The sequence below is a fragment of the Rhinolophus hipposideros genome, assembly GCF_964194185.1.
Source record: "Rhinolophus hipposideros genome assembly, chromosome: 14".
In the NCBI taxonomy this organism is placed as follows: Eukaryota; Metazoa; Chordata; class Mammalia; order Chiroptera; family Rhinolophidae; genus Rhinolophus; species Rhinolophus hipposideros.
This window is the reverse complement of record NC_138060.1, coordinates 54183709-54200216: the sequence shown is the minus strand read 5'-3', so window position 1 is coordinate 54200216 and position 16508 is coordinate 54183709. Positions and strand designations below refer to the sequence as shown.

At 54.8% G+C, this 16508-nt stretch overlaps 1 protein-coding gene across 1 annotated transcript in view; it reads right to left on the bottom strand.

Annotated features, from left to right (window-relative positions):
* Positions 1-68: 68 nt before the first annotated feature.
* DLEC1 (DLEC1 cilia and flagella associated protein) overlaps positions 69-16508 on the bottom strand; it is a gene marked incomplete at its 5' end in the record, with an annotated part of 51635 nt that continues 35195 nt past the window's right edge. The window contains 18 exons of the mRNA XM_081072278.1: positions 69-242; positions 326-449; positions 699-852; positions 2320-2481; positions 4393-4608; positions 4796-4880; positions 5098-5192; positions 5300-5425; positions 5506-5607; positions 5697-5893; positions 8368-8438; positions 8949-9064; positions 10758-10909; positions 11346-11416; positions 12350-12541; positions 13056-13186; positions 14136-14246; positions 14898-15051. Of these exons, the coding sequence (XP_080928404.1) occupies positions 86-242; positions 326-449; positions 699-852; positions 2320-2481; positions 4393-4608; positions 4796-4880; positions 5098-5192; positions 5300-5425; positions 5506-5607; positions 5697-5893; positions 8368-8438; positions 8949-9064; positions 10758-10909; positions 11346-11416; positions 12350-12541; positions 13056-13186; positions 14136-14246; positions 14898-15051 (2416 nt within the window). The 3' untranslated portion in view covers positions 69-85. The remainder of the gene's footprint in view (positions 243-325; positions 450-698; positions 853-2319; positions 2482-4392; positions 4609-4795; positions 4881-5097; positions 5193-5299; positions 5426-5505; positions 5608-5696; positions 5894-8367; positions 8439-8948; positions 9065-10757; positions 10910-11345; positions 11417-12349; positions 12542-13055; positions 13187-14135; positions 14247-14897; positions 15052-16508) is intronic.

Below are 16508 nucleotides of genomic sequence, written 5' to 3'. Positions count from 1 at the left end.
CTGCCATGGAAGGGGGTCCCTCCACTTGAGGAGCTTCCCAGAGGTTCTCCAGTGTGCGCCCCTGTTCTGTAGCTCTGGACCATGTTTATTGCCAAAGCTGGGGGTCTGAGGGCAGAGCCTCAGAGCTGGTAGGTGACACGTAGCTCTCATCATAGGAGCCTTGGCCCCGGAGCTGCAGGGTGCAGGCCTTCTCACCGAGCACACCTTCCACCACCAGCGTGGACTCATACAGCTCATTGCTCCTGTGGGCCACAGGGGGCTGAGATTAGGAAGGAGCCCTGGGCCCGCGGGCAGTGACGGGGAGGCTTAGAGGGTCTGGCCGTACCTGGCAGTGAAGAGAACCTGCAGGATGATGAAGGGTGGAGGCGCATTGACTGGTCGTGCTTCCAGCAGTCCACTGCTTGGGGAGACCCTGAAGGCCCCAGGGTCCTTGTCCAGTTCCCGCTGGCCTGCACCAAGGGGAAGGGAGCACACATGAGGGCAGGTGGCTCCAAGCTCCGCCTCAGAAAGTCCCCTCCCCTCTGATGGGCAACCCTGCGGATCACCTGGGACTGGGGAGCTAGCCATCTCTGCAGGAATTCCCAGGTGGCACTGGCTCTTGGGAGCTAGCCTATATGGGTAGGGAACACTGACCCCTCCTGGGGGTCCTAGCCCGGCCACACTGCGGAGCAGTGGGCAGACAGGAGCGCATGACATACCCATCAGCACAGCCCAGTAGCTCCGGCAGCCACTCAGGTTCATCAGGTAGACCTCCCGGACCCGCCCCTGGTTCACAAAGCAGGTTCCAAAGTCCACCCAGCTGGTGGAGAGCTGCAGCTCGGGCACGGCCACAGTGGCCCGCAGGGGTACCACCTAGGGAGACAGAGCCGTTAATTTGGTGGGGACCAGGCGGTCTTGCCCACTCCTGCTGGGCTCTGAGCCAAGGTCTCAGGGACACATGGGCCTTGCGGACTCAAGTACTGACACCCCTGAGGAGCACACAGGCAGCACCATGGTGGGTGGAAGGGGTGCCGCCATCTAAAGCCAGAGGCTGCTGGTGGGATTCTGAGCAGCCAAAGGGCCAGGAAGGTGCCGTCTGCTCCCCCTGCCACCCCTGCCCTGGTCAGGGTCTGGTTTCTGCTGCCTGGTTGGGCGCCCTCCTGCCTTACCCCTCCCACAAGGGCCCCAAGGCCCAGCCCCTCTTGGGCTCTGGGCCATCTCACCATTTCTCTTTGCCCCCCCTTTCTTCTGCCTCCCCCCCACACTTGTTTCTCAGTCTAGTTGCGTAGGACACAGCTCCCTGGCCCATGTGGTATTCTGAGCCTTGCGCTCCCCCCAGCTGAGGCAGTGGTCATCAGTCGTCGGTCAGCCACTCACAGCAGCTCTCACCAGCTGCCAGCAGCTCACAATGGCCACCGGCCACTCATGTTGGCCACCAGCCACTCATGGCAGCACACAGCAGCTCATGCCAACCTCCGGCTGCTCACGGCAGCCCAGCTCCAGGGAGAGCTGTTGTTCACAATCTTAGCTGTAGAGGGCAGAGCTCATTGGCCCATGTGGGAATCGAACCAGCAACCTCGGTGTTAGGAGCACAGTGCTCCAACCGCCTGAGCCACCGGGCTGGCTCCTTTTCTGTTGCCATCAGGCCCCACCTGTGCCCTGACTGCCCTAGCTCCTAGCAGCACCCCTCCCGCACCCCCACGTCACCCTCAGGCATTGCCATACACATACGCAACCTCCCCTGCCCATGGGTCCAGCAGCTGCCCAAGTACTAAGCTGGAGGGCACACCTGGCTCCAGTGCCAAATCTTTTGGCCTCTGGAATCCAACCCCTAGGCCATTCCTTCCCATTCTTCACCTGCACCTTCCAGCTGGGCCCCTGCCTGCCTTGGTTTCTCCGGCTCAGCTCCTCACCACAACCCTGTGATCTGCCATAGTCCACAGAACTAGGCCCGGGTGCTCTCCCTGGTGCCCAAAGCCCCACACAACCCAAGCTGCTCACTGTCCCCACACCTCAGGCCATTCCCTTGGCCTGATTTTCAATGTAGTTTGCCTTCTCTCTTCATTAAACTGATTAAATAGGAGGCTTCACATGCAACCTTCTCCAGGAAACCTTCCCAGATTTTCCACTGTACAATCCCTCACCTACTCTGAGCTCCTAAGACAAGTAAGGATAATCGACCCTCAGCTCTCCCTGGGCAAGGCCTCTTCTATGGCAGACTGGGCCCTCAAGGCAAAAGCTGGGGCTCCTCTTATTCTAAGGGCCCTGTCAGGGTTTGTCCTTTGACCCCACCAGAACAGTTGCACCACTCTCAGCGTGTGGAGCAGGCCTGGGACTCACCTGAGTAGTGCGGTTGGGGTACTCCAGGAGCAGATTCTGGGTAAACACCATCTCTCTCTCTCCACTCGCGCTCTGCTGAATGTCCACTCCGGGCAGCATCTGATCAGCTGGGAGCCTCTGATAGGAGAGCAGCTCCAGGGACAGCAAGAAGGACACGTGCACCTGAGCAGACGTGGACGAGTCAGCACCTCAGGCCACTAAAGGCCGGAGGCAGCTCCCCCACTGGAGCTCCATCATCCTGCCCCCCACGGCCCCAGCAGGCCCCACAAGGTCGCAGCTCAGCCTGGAGCCAGCAGAGCCTGCAGTGCCCAGACTGAACCCGCCCTGCCCAGCAAACAGCCCAGCACAGTGCGCCTCCCCCACCAGCACTGGGAGCCCGTCAGGCTCTTCATTCCACAAACACTGTGCCCTGCTCTGTGCCCAGCTCCCACAGGTCCTGAGGGCAGTGCCGTGTCTGCCCTCAAGAGCTGAGGGGCTAGAGGGGGAGACTACAAGCCAACCACCCTTTGTCCCCTAGCACGACAGTGCTGTGGGCAGGCCCATAGACCCAGGTGAGGCCTGTGTCTTGGTCCTGAGGACAGTGAGGACGGGCTTTAAGCAGGGAGACAGCTGCTTCAGCTTCGCCTTCCTCAGAGGTCAGTCTGGCTGCTGTGGGAAGGTGGGCTGGGGGAGAACAGGTGAGTATGAGGACATCAGTTAGGGGTCCAAAGTGTGACTTAGGCCCGACAGGACGGGGCTTGGACGTGGGGCTGCCTAACACAGTTGTAGGGACGAGCTCATGCGCATCAACTGAGGCACTGGTTAAATGTCCAGATTCCTGGGCCTCAGCCCAGATCTTATCTCTGGAGGTGGGGCTAGGGAACTTTTATTACTAATAAGCTATCTAAAGGCCCCTTATGTGTTGCCAATCCATTGTCCCTAGACCAAGAAAATGGGTGTGAGACGAAGAGAAGGCAAACAGCTTGGTGGCTGGCTGGTCAGAGGAGCCTAGTGTGAGGAGTGCCAGAGGTCTGGCCTGGCCAAGGGTGGTATTTGCTGAGATAAAATGCCACCACTAAAAGGAGTGGGCAGGACTGGGTGGGGAGGGAGATGGGGAATTCGAATTTGGGCGAGAATTCGGTCAGCAGTCAGAGGCCCGGGCATGAGCTCATGCCAGGCCCTCAGTATGCCTGTACTGAAGGGTACAATTTGGAGGGAATATGGCTTCTCAGCGAAGCTCTGGAAGTGGCTGAGATGACCCCGTAGTGTGCAGAGGGAGGCGAGTGCCCAGCAGAACTCAGGATCAGCAGCACAGAGGAGAGGAAAGCCCCTCAAAGGGGAGGAATGAGGAGCGTTGGAAGCAGGCGGGGCGTCAGGAGGGTGGGGGACCAGCCTCGCTCTACACTTCCAGCAGCCCCCAGTACAGACATGGAGGTGCACACGGCCTATTACCCACATGGCCTGTGGCCTGTCCTCACTCCCGATGCCTCAGAGACCAAAGGTGGCAGACATTCATGTTCCCACTGAGGCCCTGCATTCCCAGGACCACCCCTCCCATAACTCTGCAATTCCAGGATCTCAGTATCACTGAGGCCCCATCAGAAGAGGGAAAGTCACGCTGGCACCTGCAGTGCCTTACATTGATGGAAAGATGGCAACCAAACCTTGAACTCACCTGAGCCAGGCACAAAACCCTGTGTGAGGGCACATCCGTGTGCAAAGTGGAGGTGCTTAAGGGAATGCCTCAGCCTTGACTTGGACTTTGGCAGAAGAGAGGGATCTGGTGTGTCGGGACTCGTGTGCGTTCACACTGATAGGTTCAATCCTATCTGCCTATGTAAGCCACCTGTGCAGAGGGCTGGTGTTTGCTGGAAATGGTGTGTCTAATAAGTTTCCACCTTAGTGCCTGTAAATGCATGGGGGATAGGGGTGGGGGTCAAAGGTGCAGTTTGGATACAAATATGTGTTTACACACCACCATGAGGGTGGTATGAAGTGTGTAGTCCTTACACACACGTGTGTGTGGGGGAGCAAGATGTCTGGTCCGGGGGAGTGTGCCCATCCAGGGTGAAGACCGCAGAACCCTCCACTGACCAGCATGTTCTCCTGCGGGTGGAGCACCAGCTGCTTGCCCCCTGCTGCCAACTCCTCACACTCCTGCTCCGGGCCAGGGCCAAGAACTCTGTGGCGGCGGCTAGTTCCAGCTTGAGAAACAGAGAAGGGTCTGGAGACCAGGAGCCGGAAGTAGTGTGGCATTTCCGTGGTGTTGGTCAGCTTCAGGTGGTGGGTCGTCACCAGCTCACTCAGCACCTGGGTGGCCACAGGTTGGGGAGGCTGAAGGTACATCTCTCCCTTCTCCTCAAGTCCGTGGCTCTGGGTTGGAGATGAGGGTGTTGGGGGAGGGGACTCAGACTATAAGACCTGTGCCCCAGAAGGGCCTGTAGGGACATCTGAGATCCAGGTACGTTAGCGGGGCCCGGGGGTATAGCACACTCACCCCGGAACAGGGCTGGTCAGGGATGAGGTCGCTGGCCTGGAGCCGGAAGTCCATGCCGCCATCGTAGTCCAGCTCCACACTTAGCCTGCCAGCAACAGCCATCAGGGGGCCAGGCTGGGTCTCTAGGGTCTCTTGGCTCCCCCCACTCTGCTTCTCTGGCCTGCCAGCTTTTCCCTGGCTTCTCCTCTCTCCCATTCCTGTCGTCTTGCTCCCAAAACCCTGTCTGGTCCCCGCTAGTGCCCAGTAAGGATGCTCCCCACAGGGGGCTGGAGGAGGGAGGCCGGGAAGCCCAGCCAACTCACTGTGCAGTCCTCACGTAGCTATGCAGGTCCAGCCTCAGGGGTCCCACAGCAAAGTGCTGCAGGCGCCTCCTCCTCCCTGGAAGCTCCCTTTCCACCTGCCGAGCCCAAGCCTGGTTACTGGCGGTCTCTGGGATGGGCAGGCAGTGTGCTACCCAGGAGAGAGGCAGTGGCTGTGGCCCCACCCCAGGCCAGGAGGACTCACCTCGTTGTCCAAGCTCATGAAGCCCAGGGCATAGCCAACACACTTCACCTTGTGCAGGATGTCGGGACCAAGGACCATGGGTGTGAAGGAGATGGAGATGGTGCTGCTGCCCCCTGCAGGGACCACCTGGCACAGGTACAGTAGCCTCAGCACTGCCCTGGCCAGTAGGGACTCTGGGAGGCAGCTCCCAGCTCCGCCCTACTCACCACCTGCTGGGGGCTGATGCGGTACAGGTGGTCAGAGGGCACTCCCTCGTGCCCCTGCAGGATGACCGAGATGATCTTTGTGCTACTGGAGCTGCTCTCCACCTGTCACCAAGATGTCACCGAGGCTCACACAGGCTCAAGGCCCACTGGCCACACCTGGACTGCCAGCCCACCCGGGCCCCCCTTCTCACAGCTTTGTGGCTGGACACCAATTCCGTAGAGAGACTTGGGGGCCCGAAGGAGCTGCTGTCCTCGGGGGCCTCAGAGCACAGGAAGTCATTTCCTGCTTGGTCCTGCAGCGGGAAAGGTGGCCCGTAAAACACCAGCAGCTCCAGCAGCCGGTCCTCCCTGTCGTCCGGGGCGTAGGTCTCCCAGTCCAGGCGGATGTCTGGGGCAGATGTGGGGGGAGAGGCAAGGAATAAAGAAGGAGCAGATGGATCTTCCCAACGCCCCCACCTCATGCAGCCCCTCAGAGGCTGCCTGTTCTCCCCTACTTAGTGTGGATGGGGGCCTTACTTCCTCTCTAATGCTACTCCCACGCAATTCTTGTTTTTTAGAAAAATCCGATGGCTTATGCCATCGGGCTGTATCACCCCCAGTCCTCCGGTCCCAGTGCATGAATCCAGGCACTTGTTGCCCTCCCCACCTCTTTGGGTCCTCCAACTCCTGTATCCCCTACATTCTTCCCCTCCATCAGCCCCTGTCTGCTTTCACTTCCTTCCCCAGCCAGGCTAGTCTTTGGGGGCCACCATGTCAACTTGTCTTGCCAGGATTCTCGAATCTCCCTTTGCCCCCATCCTTCTACCCACCTGGCAAAACCTAACCCTGGATGAATTGAATTGACTCCCTGGACCCCACTGGATAAAGTCCTCCACTTTCCAAACAACTTGCCACACTCATAAATCTGCCCCTAACATAAACTGTGCCCCTGCTCTGTCCATCCCTCCTTCTGTCCCTCCTCTGTCCATACCTTCAGGTATGAAACATCCCTGAGAGTTTCATACTCAGTTCTCCCTGCCGACCTGCACCATGACTGTCACAGCTTCCCTGTGTTTCCAAAGCAGGAAGTCTTGGAAGTCCCACCCTCACATCTGTCTGCACCGATCCCATCTCCCTCCTGCCTTCAATCTTTTTCCCGCCCCCCTCTGCAGGGACCAGATATGTCCAGTCTCCCTTCTCCTAGCTGCTTCCCAACAGCACTTAAACAAGGTGAGGTTCCCCCGACCTTGAACAACCTTCCCTCTGCCTGTCGACCTTTCCAAGACCACCTTCTCTCTCTTTCATGGCAAGATCATAGGACAAATTGTCCGTCTTCACCTCCCCCTCCTCAGCTCTCTCCCACTCCCCAGTTAATTTCTGATTCATCGGCTCTGCCCTGAGGAACACACGCCCAACGTTCCCGATCTTGTATTTCTTAGGATTATTTATTACCTGGCACCTGCCTCTTACACCCACCAAATCACTCCCACCAAGGCTACCAATGACCTCCATGCCCTGAAATTCAGGGGGCAATCTCACTTTCAAGTAAAGACAGAGAAATGTACATGTGATGATGAGCCCCGAGGCCGGGAAGGTAACCACTAAATGGAAGTAGAAGAGAAATTCCCAGTTAAACGAAGGGAAAACAGAAAAAAGTGACGAAAAGCAAAACGAAGAAAGTAGAAAAATTAATGTAAAGTACATTATAAGACAAAAAGGAAGAAACATATAGATTTACTGACTTTTCCTCTTAAAAGATCAGGTTGTGTTTTTAAAAAGCTCGGCTCTCTGTTGTTCACAAAGAAACACACATCACAGTCATAAAGGGTCAAAACAGAGGGATGGGCAAAGAGCTAGCAGGCCGATGGCAATGTGCGACCTGGGGTAGCAACGTTAATATAAGGCAAGCAGGGGTGAAGCACTGACGGGTATGACGAGGAACATTACGGGGTGATAAAAGGCATCATTTGGGAAGATTTGGTTCTCAAATGCACCGAACAACAGAAAAGCTGAAAACATGAAGCAAAACTACTGGCAATGCCAGGAGAACTTGATGAAGACATCAAATCATAGCATGTGATAAATACTAACTACACAGATCTAGCCGACAAAAATCAGCAAGGTCACCCAGAGTGGCCGTTCTCTGGCCCAGCTGTACATTCCTTAAAATCACCGGAAGAGCTTAAAACCACAGTGGCCAGGCCCTGCCCCCAGAGCCCCAGATCCAGCTGGTCTGGGGTAGCCCAGCCTTGACCCTCAAGGGAAGCTCCGACCGGTTCTGAACTGGCCATAGCTCTTCCCATAGCCCAGACACTTCGTCCCCGGGCCAAGGTGGCTCACCCTTGCTCCTGGACTCAGCCTGAGCGCCCCCACAGGGAAGCCTGTGATACTGTCCCCAGTACTCTGGCCTCCCCTGTAGTTACACTGAATGCATTCAACACGCTAGCAGCTCACAACTCACAGTCCTGTCTGTCCCGCTCATCAGGACAGAAACCCCTCAGCAGAAACCTAGCTGTCCTGTTCCCTCCGTATCCCCAGCGACTTGCACAGCACCTGGCAGGCAGCTCAGATACCGCGGGTCAAAGCAACGAGAAACGGTGTCCCCTGCAAGTGTCTGTCCTTGAGAAGCGCAGGGCATCTGGGAGACCCTGGGTTGGGCAAGGTCAAGTCCTGACCTCAAGGATGTAAGTGACTGTCTCTGAAAACACCCATCTGGCTTGGTCATTCCCCACCTTGGCCCTCTGGGTCTCCCTCAGGCCACCTGGACTCCTGGGTCCTGGTCGTGGGCCATCAGGTCCCCCAGCCCCATCTTCCCTCCCAGCCTGGCCTACCACACGGCACAGACTGTCGTGAGAGCCCCAATGTAACTCATGAGTATCTCACCACAGGGGCTGGAGTTATTCAGGCGAAGGACCCGGGTAACTGTATCTCCTCCAGAGATCTGGGTGCTGAACCTAGAGGCAGGAGACCAGGCTCAGCTCAGCCACAGCCAGCACACACCTTACAGGCAGGGAGGGTTACTTCAGAGAGAATGGCTGGGATTAGGAATCAGGCAGGGAAGAGGACGCACAGTGGACTAGCTTCATCCTGGAGTCACCAAGACCCAGGGCTTGGCGGCCTTCCCTGGTGAACTGTGGCCCAGGGCTGCTCACTGCACTGGTAGCACCCGTTCCCCCACCCTACAATCACACTGACCGACCGACAGATCCCACCTCAGTTGGTGTGAGGGGCCCCAGGTCTGGCACTGACTTCCGGCCATACTGACTACTTCCTCCTTCTGTCCCCCAAAAGCCCTCTGAGATGTGCAGGTAGCAGCCATGTCCCCTGAGACCTCTCCCCTCCAGGGTAACCCTGTCCTGGGGCTTTCTTGCTGGGTGGCACCAAGTAGCTCTGGGTCAGTTGAAGAGCAACAAGGCGGCCAGAGGGTTTCCAGGGGGCAGAGGATGAGGCTGGGGGTGGGGCACCTGATGGTAGGCTCCTTCTGGAACTGGTCAGCGGTGTAGTTGGTCCTCACCGAGCTGATGGGACAGCCCACCACTGCCATGTGCACCGGGATGACTGATGGCGGCAGGTCTCCCACCTGCAAACACGCCAATCGTTTGTCACTCTTGTCACCAGCTGCCACCAACTCCCGTGGCTCCTTCCCTCTATGCAAGGCCTTTCCTTCTCCAGCCAGCCCAAGCTCTCCACAGCTTGGTCCCAGCTGAGCCCAGACTCGCTCCGCACAGTCTGAGGCTCACCCCAGATACCCCAGAGGCAGGGGCCGCCGGCCTCCCAGCCCTGGCTTCCCTACCCTTCCCTCCGCCTTAGCTCTCCTGTCCCGAGACCTGCACGGATCTCCGAGCCCGGCCATCTATGGCCTCTTATGGCCCCTTGGGTCACAGAAGCAGAACGAACTTTATTATTTCTCTGCTAATAAAAAGACAGACATGTTTCTTTTAATTAAAACATAGAGTGTGATAAACACCCAGAATCCTACACCCTGCAGCATGACTCACTGTCAACATTTACTTGTACAACTGTCTAGACAGACTTCTTTTCTGTACATAAAACAGATACAAACGAGGAGCATACGGGGCATGCTTTTGTTTTGGTCATCTTTTCTTTTCACAACGTATGATACTTTTATGAATGAAGGTTTGCAGCGTCCTTTAAAAGGCTGTGCAAACTACGAAGTCCGTATTTTTATCAAATCTTCTACCAACGGACATGGATGCCAGGTTGCTCCCTCCACCCCCTATTATAAACAAGGCTGAGAACAAAAGGTACGGAGCTATTTGTACGAAGTTATTTGTCCACATATCCACTTCTTCCCTTGGGAAAACTTTAAATGTGTGCCCCCAGCACACGGCAAAAGGGCCCGCACAGGGCGGGACACGTTTCCCACCCACAGTACATGACGTCCACAGTACATGAAAACATCCTTTCCTCCGCACCACCACCACCAACTTTTAAACCTTGTGACTCTTACCAAACCTGGTATTTCAGTGTGACTTTAATTACCAGTGATGGTGACATATTTTATATATGTTCATCGGTCACCTGATTCTGTCATTCCTGAATTGCCTACCCAAACTCTGTCCACCTCGGTGCTTTGCCCCCCTTATTGTTAGTTAATAACTCTCTGTACATTAAGGTGATCAACGCTTTCTCATACATAATACACACAATATAAAGCAAACATGTACTATGAATAGTTCATAAAAATCTTCTGGGCCATAACTAAATAGTGCAGGATAATATGTGTGTTTTCCTCCATGTTAAACTAGGAGCTCCTTGCTGGTATCGTCTGTTATCTTATTCATCCCTGTATCATTCACAGCTGAGTGGACCACACAACAACCCATATACAGTAGGTGCTCAATTCATGCTGAATAGTGAGTGAATGAATGGACCGATGGACCGTCTAGCACGGAGGGCTAGACGAGGATTTGGCTCTGGGAGGATGTTGCTGTCCCTCCCACCTCTAGGTCCTGGGTTCTGGCCCAAGTAGGCAGCCTCTCTGATTCCTGTGTCTTCCTCAGTGCGGTCCCAGCCTCACGGGATCTCACAGGAAAAGCTGTGGGAGATTCCGCTGTTTATGAGGTTGCTTCCTGCCTGAATACCAGTGGTGGGTGCATGTGAGAATGCCCGTCCCCAGCTCAATGGGCATCATTTTTCTCGGTGAGATTTGAGGGGCTAGGGGCTAGGTGTTGGAGAAGGGAGAGGCTGCAGGTAAGGGCCAGGGTCAGGTTCCCTGAACCCCAGGCCATTCCCCACCAGCAAGCCCTTACCGTGCAGATGAGGTTGTCCCAGTACTCGCCCCACATGTTTGCACAGCCCGTGATGTTGACATGTAGCTGCTGGTAGGGCCCCAGCATGCCCTGGGAAATGTGGGGAAAGAAAGCTGCTCCTTTCCCATGAGACAATATGTTTTCCATAAAATCTGGGGGGACAACCAAGAAAGGGGTTTCAGGACCTTCAGGTGTTAGAAAAGCACTGTAGAAAAGCCACCTTACAGCCTCTCCTAGGTTCAGTGAAACGAACCCTCCTCCTGGGAGCCCAGAGGCCAGAGTCCAGCTTCTCTCAGCTCCCTCCCGTGGGGCCAGGCCCCAGTGGAAGCCCTCCCTCCTGAGCTGATACCCAACTCAAATCAAATCCAGGTGCTATGCACAAGACTTAAGCCCTAGCGAGGAGATGGACTCATTCAAAAGAGAAGCACTGTGAGGTAGAGGGCCACGGCCATCTCAGAGACCTTGCTAGAAAAGACACTGAGATGGTCAGGGTCCCCTTCCTGCAGCAGGTGTCCCACATCCTCAGAAGGCCAAGGAAAACCCCACTCTGACCAGGTCTGGGCTCAGTACCTGACCTGGGGCTCTTACCCAGCTGTTCTCGCCTGGCCAACTGCTTACGAATCCTCACTGTCTTCAGCAGAGCAGGAGACACGTCGGGGCTTTACCAGATGGGACAAAGAAATAGCATCAAGCCATCTGGGCCTTCCCTCAGACCTGAGCTACCTCCTCTGGCAACGAGCATCCTAGCAGATGCCCAATGGAGGAAGGTGGCCTGGCCTGCTCCTCCCAGGGGCGAGCTCGTCAGGTCTCTTCTTCACCTGCTTCTCTGGTCTTTGCTCCTGCTACACCCCTACCACCCCAAGCCACTCACCAGTCCCACGGATTGCCTCCCAAGAAACCTAGGGCTCCAGGGTAGGGATCTCCTATCCCGAGGCTCTGTGCCTTGGTGACCCCGGGATGAAAACTGACCCAGACTCCCCATCTCTTGCCTAGATTTCTGCAACAGGCCCATTTCCGTCTTTCCTGCTGACATCTGTCCAGCAGTGAGTGCACACTAACTTTTCTGGAGTGGAAAGTTAATAGCTTAGAAACTGTTAGTTAAAAACCCCATGGCAGGGGTTTTTAAGTTGGGCCCCCATGTTCGGCGATTAGGCAGTGAGGTGTTTGTAGTGGTGTGCTGGTAAACTACCAATTTCTATGGTGTAAATACTTTCCCTATGGCTGATTTCAAGTTACAGCTTTGCCAAATGCTTCACTGATACATCTCTGCCCCCACAGTTCCCTCAGCTCCAATAACTTCTTCCTCATCCACTATCCCAAATACTGCCTGGCCGATCAGAAGCCCTCTATCTAAGCAGGCCGCTGAGGAGAAGGGGCCCCAACCCCAACCTTTCCGACAGTCCCTCCCAGGGTGGTGGAGGTGGGCAGCAGGAACCTTTCCTTCTCTGCCTTTCCCATGTCTCCTGTGAAAACATCTCCCATGCCTCACACCCACCAGCCTCTGGCCACCTAAGCCATACAAGGCGCAATGGGGCAAACCCTTCCTGATCACATCCTCCCTGGTAACTGACTCTGAAAGAAACCAGACTTACAGGCATGGTTTTTGGCGCAGGTTGTTTTGAGGGCTCCCGAAGTACTCGAACTTGAGGGTGAAAGGGGTCTGTATCGGGGAGTGATTGGTCAGGATAAGCTGGCGATTCACACAGGTCCTCAGTGGCACCGTCGAGCCAAAGTCCAGGCTGAGCTCCTCCTTGTGGCCTGGCCACAGCTCTGTGCTAGGAACGCTGCCCCGTGCCCATGGACACTAGGTTACATGCCACCCTTGGTCTTGCCCAGAGAGCCACCTTCAGTGGGGGTGTGAGAGCTGCCTAGAAACCAGGCTTCACCCTTGGGCTCAATCCTCACCAAGCCGCCACTCCACAGATGCGCCCTTCTTGTCAGCCCATGATGCCAACAGAGGCCTCAAACTCCACAAACTCTCCCTGACCAGGGGCAGACGGGCTTGTCTCCCAGTCGCTGGGCTTCATGAGGGAAAGTCCAAGGGACCTACAGCTCTGTCCCCAGTCACCCCCTACCTGCCTGGACACCATGCCTCCAAGTGCGGGGGGAAAGACCACACAGAGGAGGAGGATGGGGTAGAGGGGTCTGTTCCCACAGAGGTGGTGAGGAGCCACAATAACACTGTGGCCTCTTCCTGGCTGTAGGAATCCCCTGGGAAGGGGCTGGTACCACGAGGCAATACAGGTCCTTCATATGGTCGCCTCAGCCCTCAGGTCCTGGCTCTAGCCCTGGACTCACCTTCTATCAGAGCCCTCCTCCAAGATGGCGATGGCCACTTGCAGTCCCTGGGGTTTCCCTGAAATGCCCAGAACCAGTGGCTCCTTCATGCCTGACACGGTACAAGGGAGGGCCAAATCGGTCAGCAACTCCTATAAGAAAGCCCATCAGGGGCACGTTAGCACGGGTGAGTCCCAAGGCTGGACTCAGATGGGACTCAGAGGGTCTTCCCCAGCACAGGTGGTTGCTGGGTGGGTGGGGCGGTGCTCAACACCAAGTTCTTGACTTCCGTCCAGGCTCTCTGGAAGGGCTCCCCAGCCCCTCCAGGGAGCCACCATCCATAGGCCCAGCCTGTTGGCCCACACCCTGCCCCCAGGAGGCTTGGCCCCTTCCTCGGGGCTCCTGGCTGTGTCTGCTCCAAATTTCTGGGCATGCCCACATGAAGGGAGACCCTCAAAGTAGACGTCTGCAAGAGCCATACATTTATTCTCATGAAGCTGCTACCACAGAAGTCCAACCCTCCTGAGTGAGGTCTGCTCCGTGACAGGCCTGGGCCCATCTGTCTGTCACCCTAGAGCTTAGGCTAAGCGGTGTAAGAAAGCCACTGTCCCCATGTTTGCCAGTGAGGAATCGGAATGTGGGTCTGCAAGTCTCTGAAGGAAGAAATGTCTTCTTTCCATGCCTTCCTGTGGGCTGCACCACGGAGAAATTGTGCCCTTCTCAGGAGGAACCTGGCTGCCAGCAGCATCCAGCAGCACCCAGCACAGGGCCTGCCGTGAGAAGCAGCTCTGCTCAGGATCTCTGGGCAACCTGGAAAGATGGGCCCACCTGTGGCCACAGAAAATCGCCTGCAGAGAGCTAACGTTGGTGCCCAAGGCTAGATGTGGCCAGTGGGTTTCAGGGCATGCCTATTTCAGGCCTGCTCCAGGCTTCCTGATCTTGTGTCCCTAAAGAAAGGGACCCCATATCCAAATGCAAGAAACCTCTTCCCCAGTCGCAAAGACCAGGAGGGGGTCTGAGGCGGACCTCCCTGCCTGCACAGGTGTAGACAGTAGCAGGGTGCCTTCCCAGTTCCTCAGGCCCCCTCACACCTCTCCTCACCTGGGTATGAGTAGTCAACTCCAGACTGAGCTGGAACTCCTCATGGGGGCCCAGTGTGCCACATCTGGGGGAGACTTTTGCTGTGCAGGAGCTTGCTTGGTGCCCCAGGAGCTGGAGGACACATGGATAGGCCTATTGTCGTGTGCTGGGTTCCCAGGGTGGGCCTGGGGTCCAGGCAGAGTACTCAGCCTGCTGCATGCTCTGCTGGAGGCTGGTGGACCGGGGGCCCGGGGCAGGACAAGCAGGGCCAGGCGCTCGGGCTGGGGATAAACCACAGGTTGCTTTTCCTGTCCTCCCTGACCCCACGTGGACCTCACACCTGTCAAAGATGGCCCGGACTAAACAAGCTGCCCTGGGAGGCCAGGGTGACCGGCAGTAGAAGGCAGCTGCCTCTGCTGCCCAGGAATGTCGTCTCTTCTCCCACAGCATGTAGAGCAGGCTCCAGGCGGCCCCAGGGCCAGTGCCCTAGCTGGGCTCCCAGTCATGGGCTACACTGGCTGGGAGGTCTAGCTGTGTGCACCACAGACTCCTTCTCAGGAGGGGAGCTGAGATTCTCCAAAAACAGGGCAAGAAAAAGCCAGACCAAATGTGCTGCTCCTTTGAGGAGCCCAGCTTTTCTGGGCACTGTGGGTCAAAGGACAGGGAGTAGGAGGGAGGCTGAGTATCTGTTCTGGGGGGCGCCTTCGGGGCAATACCCCCCTCCACATGGGCCTCTGGTGCTGAGGGCTGCAGACCTGGCACCGACAGTGCTGGCTCACTCACCTCGCCCCAGTGGAACTGGGTGGGCAGGAGTGTGCCATTGATGAGCGTGAGGGTTGCCTTCGTGGGCACGCCCAGGTAGAGGTTGCTGAGCTCCACCTGGCTGCTCTGTAGGTACACGTGGGGCGCCTGAACCTCGGCATACACTGGGAGGTAGCTGGGACACAAGGAAACAAAAGATAAAAGGCATGCTGATCAGAAAAGAACAAATAAAACTGTCCCTATTTGCAGATGACATGACGGTCTATGGAGAAAATCCCAAGGAATCTTTTTCAAAAACTCCTAGAACTAATGAGTCAGCAAAGTCATAGGGTACAAAATCAACATACAAAAACAAATCACACTTTTATATGTTAACGATGAACATGTGGGAACAAATTTAAAATATACTACCATTTATAATTGCTCAAAAACTGGCAAGACTTAGGTGTAAATCTAATAATTCACGTACAGGATTTGTGCGCTGAAAACTATAAAATATTGATGAAAGAAGACTTAATAAATGGAGGAACATGCCGTGTCCATGGATTAGAAGAGTCAACATGGTGAAGATGTCAATTCTCCCCAAACTGATCTGTAGGTTTAACACAACTCTTGTCAAACTCCCAGCAAAGATTTGGGTAGATATGGACAAGCTGATTACAGAATTTACATGGAAAGACAAAGGACAGAATGACTAAGACAATTTTTAAAAAGAAGAGTAAAGTGGAAAGTCACTCTACTGGATGTTAAGACTTATTATATACAGTAGGTACTGTGCTATTGGTGGAGGGATATGCACACAGATCAATAGAATAATACAGAAAACCTAGACACAGACCCACACAAATATGCCTGGGACTTTCTTGTGTGTGTATGAAGAATGGAGATACTATGTATTTTGCTTTTAACTGTTCGTGTTGAGATAATTGCGGATTCATAGGCAGCCATAACAAAAACTAGAGAGGGGTACTGTACACCCTTCACCAATTTCCCCAACGGTAACATCTTACATAACCACAGTACAATATCACGAGCAGGAGATCAACACTGATACAATCCGGCAATCTAATGCAGACCTCACTAGGTTTACACGCACTCATTTGTTTGTGTGTATTTACTTCTATGCCATTTTATATCATGTGTAGATACATATGACATCACCAGTCAAGACACACAATAGTCCATCAGAGGATGCCTTGTGTGAAGCCACAGCCAAGTCCCTGCTCCCTAACTCCTGGCAACCATTGATCTGTTCTCCAGCTCCATAATTTTAAAAATAGTATATAAATGGAATCATACAGTACGTTATCTTTTGATACTTGCTTTTTTCACCCAGCATAATTCCCTTGAGGTCCATCCAAGTTGTGGAATGTATTAATAGTTTGTTCTTTTTTATTGCTGAGTAGTAGTCCATGGCATGGATGTAGCACCATTATTTAACTATTCTCCTATTTAAGAACATCTGAATGGTCCCAACTGATTTCTGACACAGGTGCAAAAACAATTCCATGGGGGAAAGGACAGTCTTTGAATAAATGATGCTGGAGGAATTAGATATCCACAAGCAAAAATTAAATAAAATGGAACTCTACCTAAACCTCAGAAGTTATACAAAAATTAACTCAAAATGTA